Source organism: Pterocles gutturalis, unplaced genomic scaffold (assembly GCF_000699245.1).
Source record: "Pterocles gutturalis isolate BGI_N339 unplaced genomic scaffold, ASM69924v1 scaffold671, whole genome shotgun sequence".
In the NCBI taxonomy this organism is placed as follows: domain Eukaryota; kingdom Metazoa; phylum Chordata; class Aves; order Pterocliformes; family Pteroclidae; genus Pterocles; species Pterocles gutturalis.
Genome location: NW_010102617.1, coordinates 28,498 through 43,460, shown reverse-complemented (window position 1 = coordinate 43,460; position 14,963 = coordinate 28,498). Strand labels below are relative to the sequence as shown.

Sequence of the window (14,963 nt, the reverse complement as noted above, 5' to 3'; positions counted from 1 at the left end):
TTCTAACTCTGGTGTAGTTTCTCAGAAGAGTCCAACCCAACTACAGAACATATGCACACTCAATTGCAGTTGCAAAATGAGAAAACAGGTGAAGAATTTCTTCACAAACCACCTATAAGGCACGTGTATAGCAAGCATTAATTTGTAGAACAGTTATAATAAAGGGCCACGTGTTCCTTAAGGAGTAATCTAAACTACATGCTGCTTTTGATTTGGTTTAATATTTTTTCTGAAATCCATAAATAGATGAGTTCTATTTAGACAAAACACCTGACAACACAGAACTCAGGTGAAACGCTCTTTTAATTCTGAAACGTATCCTGTTATTCTTGAGCCCTCATCTTCTTTTCCTGAGTAAAACAGCTTTGAAAGACTTTGCTCAGAGTTGATCCACAGACTTCAATTACACTCTCACCATGAAAACCAAAATCGAAAGGATAAAGTCAAAATTTTGGGGTATTACTCACCAAAACTTGAAGCTCCTTTTCCAAAGAATCTTTAACTTGATTTACTGCACTCAAGTTTTTCTCAAGGTCAAGAAGCTTTTGCTCTTTGCCCTGCAGTTCTTTGGCCAGATTACTAGCCTAACAAAGGTGATGAGATGGAGTAAAATAAAATTACAAACATGAATGAAAAAATAGGAAAACTAAAAATTTAATCCGAAAGAAAAAAATATACAATTAAAATCACTGTAAGATGAAAAATTAAAAAAAACTGAAGAAAAAAAATGTGATGTATTAACTGAGCGAAGCTGATTTCCACCGATGACTACATCACAGTACTAACTGCATCGTGGATAATGTCTGAAATCATTAAAATTCAGTTCTCTTGGAATTAATGGTGAAAACATTATTTAATGGCAGACATTTCTGAGTACATTCAAAATTTTCAAACAAAGTTATAGCATCAGTTGAATTAGGGGTTTTGGTTCCTTATTGTTTTAACTTTTTTAATTGATAAATTTAGCATTTATGTCTCAACCGGCTATTCAAACCAAAACACATACAGGGATGTGATTTTTCAGAAGGCTCTGTACCACACCCAGGGTAGTGCAGGAGCCCGGTGTCACCTCAATGACAGAGTCAAAAATCTGTAGAAATCTCGTATCTTGGAACCATCTGTGAAGGGTTTAGGAAAGCTATTTCCAGTTACTTCCCCATTACTCTTACAACTAGAGCTCCGTCCTGTCAGGTCAGGCATAGGCTGGGATGAAACGCTATCTCAGCACTTTCTTTCCTAGCTGCAGTGGCGGAACAACATTCAAGTGCTGAATGCCATGCTATCGACTTTAAAGAGACATTTCATCCAAAATTAAGGAAAATCTCAGTAAGATGTATCACTTTGCCGTCTGGGCTTCAAAAATGCTGTGAAACAGTGCCTAACATCATCACTGCGTACCCTTGTCTTCAAGAAAAGTTCCACCAGGATCCTTTTTCTTTCTTTTGTTTTTAATAGCCTCGTCCATCATCCTGTTTGAGAAGATGCAAGGCAGTGAAGGTGCAGGGGAAATATTTCCCCATTGAGCCCCAAGTCACTTTATCTGAATACACCTACCATCAAAAGTTAAACACATACATTAAGATGTGTGGCTTCTTCTCACAAATAACTAACTTTTCCATAACACAAAGCTTTCAGCAGGGGCATGCCGAAGCCTGCAGCAGAAAGCACAGAAAGAATTTATTTTCTTTTGCTTAGTGGTGCAGACTGAGCACTAGAAACCTGTTGAGAGACATGACCCAGTGTAACACCTTCTCCAAACCTCCTCAGATGGTACTAAGATATATATTAAATAAAACTAGTTTGTTCTGTGATGTATTTACAGATTAGAACAGTACAAATGTAAAATAAAAGCAAAATAAAAATAAAAGGATGGATGTTGATACAAACCTTGCTACTTCCATCAACCTTTTCAGTCTCTAAATTCTGAATTTGTTTCTCAGCTGCCTCAAGCTGCTTGCTAAGGTTCTGGATTTCCAATTTACCTTCAGAATTGGCTTTCTGAAGTGCAGCAAGGTCCAAAAGCTTTTCTTCAGCAGCTTTGATCTGTGATGTAAGACTATCAATAACTTTGGTTTGTTCATTGTACTTGGCTTGCAGTACCTCTAGCTCCTTTACCTTTATTTCAGCTTCCTGTAATTTGTTTAAAGTGTCTTCCATTTCTACTAGATGCTGATCTTCCACACTTTCCAGTTTGGTCTTCAGGCTTTCCAGGTTTTGCTCTTTCTCCTCTGTGACTGCAACCAGTTTTGCTTTCAGTGATTCAATCTCTTTCAAATAATGAGATTTTTCATTTTCCTGCTTCAGTTTTATATTTGACATTTCATTTTCATAGTCTAATTTAATCTTCTCAATCTGAGTCTTTAACTCTGCAAATTCTGCTGTCTGAGCACCTACACCTTTGCTGAAAGAAACTTTCAGTTCTTCCATTGCTTGCTGATGGGAGGCAATGGCAGATTCCAGCTTCGACTTCCACAGCTCTATTACATCTGAATTCTCCTTGTTGGCATGATCAAGTTTAGTTTTCAAGGATTCATTTTCTTTTGCCATTCTCTCATTTGAAGCTGAAAGTGATTTGATCTCTTTCTGCAACGTTTCTTCGCTAATTCCAAACTTCTCTTTCAGTGAACTAATCTCATTCTGATGGTCTTTGTTAACTGCTGCCAGTCTTTCTTGCAAAGAACTTACTTCTTGTAACAATGAAAGAGAAGTGTCCACATCATCCATGGGTTTACTAGACTCTAATCTCCCTCGAAGCTCAGCTACTTCCTTCACCCGCAATGCTAGATCTCTTTCTAGTTCCATGATGCGAGATTTTTCTGATACCGTGGCCACCTATGATTAACAGCATTTTGAGAAAAGGAGAAAGAATGATAAAAGATATGTTTAATACAAAGACACGTAGGCCTCGCTGAGAAGAATCCAGAGCGTTGCAAACGAACCTCGTTGGTGTATCCTTACCAGCATTTTGGATTAGAATATCCTTGAGCTTCATTGTCAACCCCTATTTCTATGGAAATTCTAAAGCAACCTCAAGTAAAAGCAAACGCTGCTTTTACATGGAAGGCTGAGAAACAAGACCAACTGTTGTTTCATTTATGTATAAATAATCGTTTTTAAAGAAGTAAGAATGTCCACATCTTTGTATTATGTGCATATTGTATCTTCTCTAGGGGTGGAATTTATTTCAATTCATTTTTATGAAGTTATCTAGAAATGATGACTTGCTTAACAAATTACAAACTACGCTTATGTACGTTATCAATGTTTAACAAAATGTTTCTCAGAACCACTTTAAAGCAGACTGAAAAAGAAAGGAGAACCCTGAGGTCTTTACTGAAATCATTGCTTCCAAATTCATCCCATGCCAACTATGAGACTGTCAGAGAAAAACACAAAACATATTTTCAGCGTACAAATCCTTTGAAACTCCTTCTATATCCACTCCACTGTTCTCCCTGAAAAAGCGTCCTGAGCTTTCCACTGACTGTTGAAGCAGCTCGTGGTATGGAAAAGCACGCAAAGCTACCACAGTTATTTCCACTTAGGAAGTCACTGTGTCAACATCCTTATTAGACCAACATCCTGAAAACAATGCTACTTACCTTCAATTGCTCTTTAGAAGTACTTATTAGAAAGTACATTCTTGGTTTGATAATATTCATCCCTACCTCAACTTCAAGAAAAGCCGCACGCATGAGCATGAATATATATATCCATCCATCTAACTCTCTATATATCTCCTTAAGAATTGACATGTGCCGAACTTCTGACTTGGGACAAAGTATGTCCCGTAATATTTTCAGAGGAAACAGTTATTACTAATGCTACTGGGTTATCCATTAAAAGTTTATATCATGGGTGGAAAAAAAGAACTGAAAAGCCACTGCAAAGCACAATTTAGCAAAGGAAGTAGTACAACAACTATTTCAGACCTCCGAAACCAAGCCCCCAAATACTAGGTTTGTGTTAAAAGCATTGGCACAGTCAATCTTCCTTCTTTTGGATTTAATGAATATTGCTACTTCTAAAAACAAACCACTGAATGTTCCTTCCAATTCACAGTTCCATTTGCTGGTTTTGACGTGGATCCAAGTATTAATTTTGCAGTTTTAAGACATCTTACCTGAATTCCTCTGAAGAAATGAGCATACATATACAGGCAAACATGCACACAACACAATTAATGCTAATGTTTAAAGTGTTCCAGCTAGGTACTGATCGTGGCAGGAGCAAGGATCTGTTTCAGCATTTGTTACACCCAGCAGACTGTGTCATCAGAAACCTTCCACAACACAAATCAGTCTTGTTATTTAAATAGTGAAAACCATTACCCTAGTGTCTTCTAACTCCCTCTGGAGTTTGTCAGCTTTGGTCTTTTCAAAGAGCAGGCTCTGTTCAAGCTCCTTAATGCGGGCATGCTCCAGTTTGGTCTGCGTCTGTTAGTAAAAAGGGAAAGGAAGAGAACACAACGGTGCCACCATCACATGCCAGCACAAGAGGAGGGAGCCACATGCAGGCCGTGCTGCCAGAATCTTCTACCAATGATGAGCAGAGAAGATGCAGTGGATAAAATGAACAGGGAAACGCTATGGATGAAAAAGATGGACTGAAAGTGTCAATGGACTGATGCGTAAAAAAAAAAAAGTAAAAAAAAATCACAAACGAAGAAATACGAACAAAAAAGTTTCATGCAGCCAAGTAGAAGTTATTTATCAGTACATGAAGTTTTCAGCACAAATTAGAATAGTTATGTAAAAAAATATATGTGTGTATATATATATATATATCTACACCTGTTCTAACAGGATGATAAGTCCCTTTCCTTGTCATCCCACTAACTTTTTTAATAAATGATTTACTTATTAACCAGGGGGCAAAAATTTACCACTGAAGTTCATGTGACAAATAAAAACAACTTTTTTAAAAAAAATAGCAGCTGTGTCTCAAGTCCCAGCCATAAAAATCCTTTTGGCCAAGACCTGGGAACATTAAGGTACTAATTTGTCACTATTGTATGAATTACTTGACTACAAAGAGAATGGTTGTCTATAACTGCAGAACCCTCCTCGTTTTTTCCCCTCCTCCTCTCTCAGGAAGGAACCAAGCAACAAGGTTCTCCAAAACCAGGTAAAAAAGTGAATCAGCCTGGTTGCTGCTGAAGCCTAAATACATTGAACACGATGTGAAAATAAGGGAAAAAAATAATGTAAGAACTTTGTAAGACTAATAGGTTCCTAAAGAAAAGCAGGAAGCAGATGAAACTAAGTAAGCAGGTACCTCCTGCCTTTTGCTTACAGAGGTAGAATTTTTTAGCAAGAACACAGAATATTGGATATTCTGGCTTCATACCCAGACACTCCCAGAGGACTACAAGAGGGCCTGAAGTTTGCGAGACGCAGGTAAAGTCCAGCAGCTAGTTCAAATCTGACCTGCACCTCTAAGCGGGGTAAAAGGTGGGGGGTGGTGGGAAAGAAAAGAGAAATATAAAGAGGTAAGAACCAGGTGCCATGCTTACTTCTGAAGTGTCAAGGTGTGAGCATCGTGTCAATCGACAGGTCACTGTTAGTTTAAATTTACTAAATAATCCAAGTTTAAAGGATTATGAAAGTCTACTGTTGCTTCACAGTGTCTTCTCCAAAAGAGCAGGTTTTCAGGGCTTGCCCACATCGAGAGTACGGTGGATGTCCAGAAGAAGACCGAATGAAGTTGAAGATGTGTTAATTAACTGAAGAAGTTGCATCCATCAGTCTTGATGAAAGTTCTCCACACAGCTTAGCTGCCACAGTTAATTTACTGCGGAACCAAGTAACACAGTAACCCCCAAACCCTACCAACTACTATTAACAGAGAGTCCTGCAACCTGAACAGCAACCCAGTGAGCACCGGATTGAAAGAATCTGAAAAGGCAGGAGGAAGAAGCACGGATAATTCCAAAGCCACACTGCTGCCAAAGCCACAGCGCAGCAGCGTGTGCACAGCTGGCAGGACACTGCTGCTTCTCTGATCTTTGGAATATGATATTTTAAAATCCCTACAGAAGTGTGTTATTTATAGAGTGAGAAGCTGATTAGTACTGCCTCGAAACCAGCTGCAGCAGTTGAAGATCTTATGTAGTCTCTGCAGAACAAGTGGGATGTGGATGAATGTGCTGTTTTGCTTCAGGTCTGCTCTCCAAACACAGAATTCCTTCTGACAGCATCAAGTTATCTTCTTTCCCAAAAGCATGCAGACACCTGGAGTTTTATTTTTTTTATTTCCAGCTGCAAACAGTGGCTGCTTTATTATGTAGTTATTAGGTGCAAAAACCTAAAATCCACACATGCTACCAGTTGCTTCTTAGATTTGTCTGTTTTTTGAAATTTCATAGCAGATTTGTTTATCAGTGGAAGATCTTCAGTGTATACGAGGGGAAAAAAACCTCACAAGAACACGGATTACTGGTTTTGCCTCCCACAGCCTTTAAAACTGGAACTAAACATTCTAAGGGAAATAACAATATTTTCTAAGTGGCTACAATTCAGTGCCCTCTCTGAGATAGGTATTAGCTGTGATTCACAACAAAACTGTAAGTCTGAAAAGTAATCTATTTTTAAAAATTGAATATTCATACCTTCCTTGCTCTAATTAACCAAAGGGATCTATTAAAAACCAAGAAACCCCAAACCTGATAGCTGCAGAATTCTCCCTGCACAACTTTACAGAATATGCTATCTTACGTTTTTCTATGCTACATAAACCCCAAAACACTCTGATCACTAATTTTACAGACATTGCTTTACTCCTGCAAAGATCAGACTCACCATCACTAATTACTTGTGGTTTTTTTAATCCCATCTCTTATATATTAGAAAAGGAAATAAGTCAAAATCCTACCAACATGTAAATAAAAGATGAAGAAAAAAAATACTCCAGAGATCTTTTTGACACCTTTTTCCCCACTTAGGGCATGAGGGATTATCCTTTAAAAAGTCTGATTTCCAAGAGACAAGCTCCAGTTTCTCCAAGGTAAAAATCACTGCAAAATTTTGAATCACTCCGATTTATCTCCTGATCATCTACAGAGAAATGTCTAAAATGATTATGATAAACCCAGAGCACAGTAAACTGAGAAGAGCAGAATACCATGAAAAGAAGAAAAGAATTTGATTGCAAACCTTAACTTGGATGGAAAAGAAAAACAGACAAAGGAAAAAAACCCCCAAAAAAACCCCAAAACAAAAAACACCTTCTCCAAAGCTTTGCAGTTAGATTAAGAGTGATAGGGAAATGGGACAAACCTTATTCTGCCTTGAACCTTGAAGAATTCCACTCAAACTTCAGAGATCAATCATCAGCTGTTTTCAGCATTTGTGTATTCTAGCTACTCTTTGACTTCAGAACAAACCTTACTGTTAAATTCTCCATCTATAGGTCAAACTGAAATTGTGCTGAAGCCGTAAATGCTGATAATCAGTTCTAGGATAGGGGCAAGATGACCTTCAGTCCCTTCGTGCTGGGATAACAATCACAGAACACGACTGAGATGATGAAGCATTAGCCTAGAAACTAAGTGATCACCCACTTCTCTTCTTTAGAGAGTGAAGATGTCCATTTTTATGGAAAAATTAGAATAGGGAAATCAGGAGTAAAGATAGGATTAAACAAGGAGTGCACAAAACAAGAGAAAGGAGGGGCACATGCAGATTTACTTCTAACACACCGTGAGCCTGATTGGAAGAATAGAGGAGACCCAGCTCGCTGAAGTAGCTCCACAAAAGGAACACCTAAGAATGCACAGCAGGAAACCAGTTTTAGTCTCGACAACTTCCTATCTCGGCTGGGGATGCAGCAGAGGAGGCAGCCGGGGATAAATTTTCCTGAGTCTAATCAGAGAGAGGGCTTTTAAATTCCACTATTCTGAGCTATGGAAGCAAGAGGGCTGCTTAAACATCTTGTAAGGCAATCTCTGTCATCCAGTAATATTTATTTTTCCTACATCATTCAAAGAGAAACTACATGAAGATCCAGTAAAATCAGACAGCTTTGCACACTAATTCTTCAGATGTTTTGATCATCTCTCCCCTTAGCATTTCATGCCAAAAAAAGAGAGAAACAAATAAGGGGAGGTGGGGGACATACCGATTTATTTTTTTCCTCGGAAAAATTGGCTAATTGCATACTGCATCTATTGAACAGCAGTAGGAGCTCACAGGAAAGCATGCGGGATTTTGCGAAGACAGCAACTAAAATCCTACATTTAAATGAAAGACATTTCAAGATCCTGGACAGTAGTTTTCTACGAGCTCCTATACTCTTCAATTAGTTGCAAAGTTTTTGATCCCAAAGAATTCTAGCGACACATTTGCCCTCTCTTCAGTTAATGGGGATTACAACGTTTAGTCATTACACACATTCTTTTCAATAAATGTTGTAATTGCTCTGAAAGCAACATGCACACAAATACTAGAGTCAATGTTTCAATAACAGATTATGCAGTTAGTGAATAAGTATAAGCATTTTCTGCACACAATCTGTTAACATGGGATGTCTCTGCACATTTAAGTGCCCTCTTACATTTTCTGGGTCTTCCGAAATCTGCCTCTTTCGCTATCAGTAAAATTAAAAAACAAACAAAAATATTTCACCTGCAGACTTAGTACTACCATTCCAGCACAAACAACAGGATACATTTCATTATCTCGAATTCAGTTTAAACTCTTGAAGTTATGCAGCTGGACAAACCAGAGTCTTTAAGACGGTTTGCCATGACTATCAACTGATTTAACAAAAAATAAAAAATTAAAATTTTCCATGGACTAAACAATAAAAGGAGCATTCTATGAAGAGTCTAGATAGGTATCTTAAAATGAATGGAAGACTAAAATAAAAGAAATGTTACATGACATGAATAATTTCCATAAGGCTAGCACTTTAATCATAAACGGTTCATAGGAACACAAGTTAATTAAGTTTGTATTTTATGCTGTGCAAGAAGTTCTAATATTTTTCTGATTAGACAACAACAGAGTAGAATAACTAAAAAGCATCCTGCTTTTCAGTTTCAAATTTGGGATAAAAACTGGCAGTGTTCAAATATCTGAGAGTAATCCTTCATTAAATGTTTTCTATTCTGATTGTGTAATAACACCACACGGGTTTAGCCCAATGTTATAGTTATACAATGAGCAGAAAGATAAAAACTGCACACATCAATTGCTGTTTATATTTTGTGTGCAATAACTCTCAGGCCAAAACATTCTTTGTTAATCAACCTTTCCTGAGGAAAGCACAAGGATTATTCAAAAAGAATTATCGAAGCCAAACAGGACTAGTCTTCAATATTAATTTTCAAAGGCATAAACATTAACTTGCAATTTCATAACGAAAAATATTTTTTTGGTGGTGGTTACTTCTAAGCAATTTCAGAAACATTAGTAAGACAAAATATAAAATAACAAAATAATCAAAAGGTAGAGTTTTCTATTAATTAATTTAATTACTCTAAACAACTACACCCATTCCACAGTGCAACCCTTGCTGAAGTGTGTAACTGAATTAAGGTGCAATCCTGGAGTTTCAGGACAGTTAAATTACTCAAGGACTGCAGAACTGAGAACCACTTTCATGTGCTTTGCATGAGCGTGGACCAGTATTACATCTGTTAATCATTCCTGCCTTTCTGAACTGATTGTATTTCTGTGTCCTACTATATATCCTGTTTACAAAGCTGGAGATGTTTTACCTCTAGGTCTCCTTTGGTAATGGATTCTTCTTCCACACGGAACTGAAGGTCTTCAACTTTTCTGTGGGGAAAATTCATTAAAATTCAGATAACTTTGAAAGAAAATGTTTTCAAGCTCACTTTTCAGTGGAAATCAGAACTACAGTGCCATCATTCTGATTGTACCAGCAACCTGCCAGAAACATTAATGGGAAATCTCTCACAGGAAGCATCAGAGAGAAGGAAAGCCACTGTCTTTAAAACACCACCACTGACTGCAGCCCTATAAGGAAAGTATTTTGTTGCATTTTCTGACAAATTAAAAAGAAAACCTTTAAGTCATCACTGACTCTCTCATTCTTGAGGATGTGCGGAAGGGTGAAAAAGAGGTGACCTAAATGAACAGCCTGATCTCACGCTCTGTATATTCCACCATTCACCTAGGAAACAGTCAGAAAGTTGAGACCCATCCAAGATACCCCCGGGTCTTCTAGAAGTGCGCTGGTCAACTCGCATCAGAACTCCAGCACAGACAGACATATGCTACCTGTCAAGATGCACTGCAAGACACAGAGTGGGAGCACAGGCAAGAACACTGACTCACCTTGCCCATACAGGAGTCTTTGAGGGATAACACAGAGGTGAGAAGCTAATATCTGACTTAAAATAAAATTGGTAAGAAGTTATTTCTTCCCTCCCCTGACTCTGGTATACCCCAGTGAACATGGGGCCAGATCTCCTCCTTCTCCCCTTGATCCTTTCAACACCGTAAGATGTTTCAAAGGAAGAGACAAGCCTGGCTTCTTTCTTTTGAATTGCACACATTGCTGGGGCCTGCAGCTTGGCTGACAGATGTAACTCTCTTTGATGCAATGATTTCTACAACTGATGGATGTCTAAAATAAAAGGACAATAAGAACTTATTACTGGAAGTGAGTCTCGTTTTGGGAAATGGAAGATTAAAGATTATTTGACTTCAAGTCACAGCTGAGACTGACTTGAATAGATATTGCAGAGAATCTGCAAAGTAAATAAGCCTGGAGTGGTTAGGGGGGGAAGGAGAAATATTACACTGCCGAAGCCGTGAAATGTTTTCCCGGCTGCAGGACGTCACCGCAGTGAATGGGTAGCAGGCGCACAGCGGCACTGCCACGCTGCCTAGCAACACGCTGAAGGTGAGCTCAAGGCCATGGAGGATTGCGGTAAAACAGACCCCCACTGACCTGGCATTCAGCAAAGTGCATCCACAGCCAGGCTACCGGAGGTGCTGCAAAGATGCGGTTTGTTTTTTTTTTTTTCCTTAAATTAAAAAACTCACTGGATTATTTCATAGAAAATATACAAATAATTCCAGATCTAACTTTACTATTAGTTTTGAAAATTCAGTTACAGTGGGCCCCATAAAAAGGCTGCATGAAAATTGTAAAGGAATTGTCAGGGTTTACCAGTGTATTTTCTCATCTGGGATTTCTAGTTTCAGGCAAGCCTTTCAGAGAGGTTGAGATCTGACACATTTCAGGGGCATACATATGGCTCACAACGGGTTCTAAACAGAACCTTGCTTTTCAAAAGCATTCCAAATCCACCAAAATAACTTATCAGATTCTTTCCTCACCTAATCTTGACCCAACAATTTATCAGGTTATTTCCTTTCCTACCTCACCTTACCTATTTGGTAATCTCCGTTACTTTGCTCAAATGGTTATGAAAGGGAAATAAAAAAGGCATTCAAATGAATGGCTTTAATGATTTTCCTGTAAGAGACAGACCCTACCTAGCAGCACATGACTAATAGTAATAAATTATTCACAAGAGAACTAAACTGTGAATTCCTAATCCAGCACTGTCAGGAAATTAGATTATCAAAATTTCATTTGGAGGTGGAAGAAGAGTGTTTCAGGAAGACCAGGTATGATCCTTAGTTCCATATGAGTAGAAATAAAATCCTTCATAACAGAAAGCAATACTAAAAGGAACGAGTTGCACGAAACTCAGATATAAACAATAGTTACAGTCTTTAAGTCTACTTTCTTCAGCTTTCCCTCCCAAATTTGAGAGGGTTTTTTTAAAGTATTTTAAGAAACTGCAATATGATTTTATACATTAATTGCCCATATCTGCATTATTCAAAAGTTATTTCATATTTGAAAGTCACCACAGCATTTCTTTTAACGCAAAGTTCGTTTTTAACACTTACACTAAGGCAGACAGTTTTGGGTTACCTTTTCTCTTCCTCAAGCTGATTGAGAAGCTCCACTTTCTCCCTATCAGCAGCTTCCACCATAGCTCGTAGCTGGTCCATTTTTGCTTCCATCTCCAGTACATGCTAAGCAGCAGAAGGAATAAGAATAAAATCTACTAAATTGGGCAATACGTGAATTTTTATCCAAGTTATGTATCTATATACCTCAGTAATCACAATTTGGTAAAGTGATGGGCCAAGGGACAGGAATGTTATACTCAAATAGGTACATAATAAAAGATTGTAGAGATGCGTAGAGAAGTTCAACAAAAATGAGTTACATGAAGTAGATTTGCTATCTCATCAAGCCAAGGCTCCCACAAGGATGATCTCATAGGTATGGGCTACTTTAGTTTTAGAACACCACCTCTTACTCCCAGACCTCTTCAATAAGAGAACACAATTCTGGAAATTAAGTCAATTGCATTAAAGCCTCTACTTTAAGAACAGCAATGTCACTCTTACCCGATCATGTCCATCACGAACAAGCGCTAATTCCTGCTCTATCTCCCCTACGTGACTGGTTGCTTTTGCAACTTCTGCCCTCTCCAGGTCCCTTTCTGCCAGGAGCTGTTCGATGTGTTGCTGCTTCTCCTTCAGTGCCTCCTGCAGGGCTGTGGTACCAGAGATTTTTCTTGCATACCGGGAGGATGTTTCTGTCAACTTCACAGAGTAAATATGTTACAAACCATTCTGTATCGAGTGAAAACAAGGGATATCTCCAGACTCTACAAACATTGGGTTAGTAAAGCAAATGCTTTCTGCAACCTACTGCACCTTCTCCTTTTATGTTTAAATTACTTCATTTTCTACAATTTAACAATGGCCATATATATGTAGTAAGACTGCTCTGCAGCAATCAGCAGCTAGTGTGTAGGAGACAGAAGGGCTGAAATGAAAACAAAAGGCTGGTTGCAATTGAAGGTGTGCTTAGTAGACTCACACAAAGGCTAGCTCGTTAAGTTTTTAAGCATATTTCTGCATTACAAAAAGAAAGGCAGCCTTTTAGCAAGTTAAAAACATTGTGCCTCTAGTTATCAAGTCGCCAGCAACAGTATAACATTTCCAAATAATCTATCAAAAGCTTCTGGAACTCCAACTAGCATTTGGCACCTCTACTATGGCAATAAAACATCCAGGACGAAAAGCATTCACCTTGACGTAAAAAGCCAGCCTTACACCTAAAATCTTTTGAAGAACAACAACTGGTATCCGATTAAAACATACTTTTATATCACTTGGAATTAAATTACTTCTGAAAAAAATCTGAAAGATGAAAGAATACAGATAAAAAGGAATCAATCTGGAGAACTATAGCTCAAATGAACCTTAGGGTTTTCCTTGACCTTGCATGATCTCTGCTCCACTGAATGGAACCAGTGTCAGTGAAAATTCAGCATGGCCCTGTCTTCTACTTCCTCAAGAGTTTTTGAGCTAGAAGGGAAAGTAAATAAACTGAAATTATGTAGTAAAAGCGAGCAATAGTTGTGAAAACAGCAAAAACTGAACCAAAAAAAAATCCAGTACAGCTTATAAAAATGGACTTTAAGCTTAACAGCTCAGAAATTTGTCTAAGTATTAAATGAGAATGACATCTCAGTTAAAGTCTTATTTAAAACAAAAGCCAGTACACAAAGTCTTGCTTTTCTGTTACATTAACCTTTAGCTCTCTTGCTAATAGTATCACCCAGGAATAGGACCGTGTTCCTTCCATGATGCTTTCAGAGACCAAAATGTTGAAGAATAGTTGCCGTATACAGCCTGCAACGCCAGCACTGGACAACATCCCCAACAGAAAGCATAACACGGATGTACTTCCCCTTCTGTTACCGTGATTGCTACACGATCTCTCTAACTTGCCTACTCACAGCCCTGAGTGATATGTCTACAATCCATTTCAAATGCTGTATCCAATGACTGAGAAGGTACGAGAGAGAACAAACCATCTTCCACTTTGATACTTAGATTAGTTGTTTCAGATCCTCTCCGTTTCTAGAAGGTATCTCACTCCAGAATGCATTGCTTTTTAACAACGCTAGCTCTTCAAATCAAACTTGACTTAATTGTCGATTCCAAAAGAAAACCAAAAGATTTCAGAGAAGCATCAATTTCCTCCAGACTTGGAAATAAACACTAATTGCATCAGACAGCCCTCTTAAAGCATTAGATCACCTGCTTGACAGTTGCTTTTCTTACACAGGAAGAAAACAGCAACAGCCCTGACTAATTTAGAAGACTATGTAAGAGTCCAGCAATCTCTATGTAAGTTATAATTTTCCTAGAAATTGAAGCATGAAAAGTCTCCTGTGTCAAAACTGATTTCAGGAAATCTTGTTTCTTCAGCAGCTTAACTTTTAAAGAAAAAGTGTCAGAATTATTTTGACAGTCCTTTTAACTGGGATGGTCACCAAATGTTCATGTTGCCTGAGAAAAAGAGCTGGAAGAGAGCTGGAATTTTAGTTCCAGAAATAATGGATTAGAGCAGCTTTATATTTTATGGACCAAAACACGCAAAAGCCCCAGGGCACAACACAGAGCCAAAATAAGCAAATGTACTGCAGACATTTACAATGTGTGACTGTTGCTTAGAGTATCATAGCACACAGAATAAAATGTAGAGGTCCGTATTAATGCTTCACCACCAGCTCACAAAATCCGCCCCAGACCTGAGGCAGCAAGCACTATGCTCCCGCACCGATTCCAAACCAGGGGGCACTCTGCAGCTGCAAGTGCAACTTCCAGAATGGATTAAGTAATGAAGTCCCACTCTTTGTGCCAAATAAAAATCCCTTACGCTTTTTGTGAGAAGGTATTAACCTTGTTGCCCTGACCAACTGTTGACCTCTGTTCATTTGTAATCTCCTTCAGTTTGGAAGGACTAGGGTAAGTCATGTCTCTGGTTCTGCGCCTGCTGGTCAGTGGGACAGTACGGCAGCTAACCAGTTCCAGGCCAGTGGGAGTCATCTCTTTCTAATTAATTTATGCACTTCGGTTTTAAAAAAGGGAAAAATCTAGGGTGAC

At 38.4% G+C, this 14,963-nt stretch overlaps 1 protein-coding gene across 2 annotated transcripts in view; it reads right to left on the bottom strand.

Annotated features, from left to right (window-relative positions):
• Positions 1-14,963, bottom strand: part of CLIP1 (CAP-GLY domain containing linker protein 1) — a 58,635-nt gene that overhangs the window by 27,782 nt on the left and 15,890 nt on the right. Inside the window, exons 5-11 of one of the 2 annotated variants that reach the window (XM_010086331.1) lie at positions 12,408-12,605; positions 11,923-12,026; positions 9,722-9,782; positions 8,554-8,586; positions 4,332-4,436; positions 1,888-2,832; positions 468-584 (exon numbers count right to left, since the gene is read on the bottom strand). In XM_010086331.1, coding sequence (XP_010084633.1) covers positions 468-584; positions 1,888-2,832; positions 4,332-4,436; positions 8,554-8,586; positions 9,722-9,782; positions 11,923-12,026; positions 12,408-12,605 — 1,563 coding nt within the window. The remainder of the gene's footprint in view (positions 1-467; positions 585-1,887; positions 2,833-4,331; positions 4,437-8,553; positions 8,587-9,721; positions 9,783-11,922; positions 12,027-12,407; positions 12,606-14,963) is intronic. The other variant, XM_010086332.1, reaches the window with a different exon arrangement.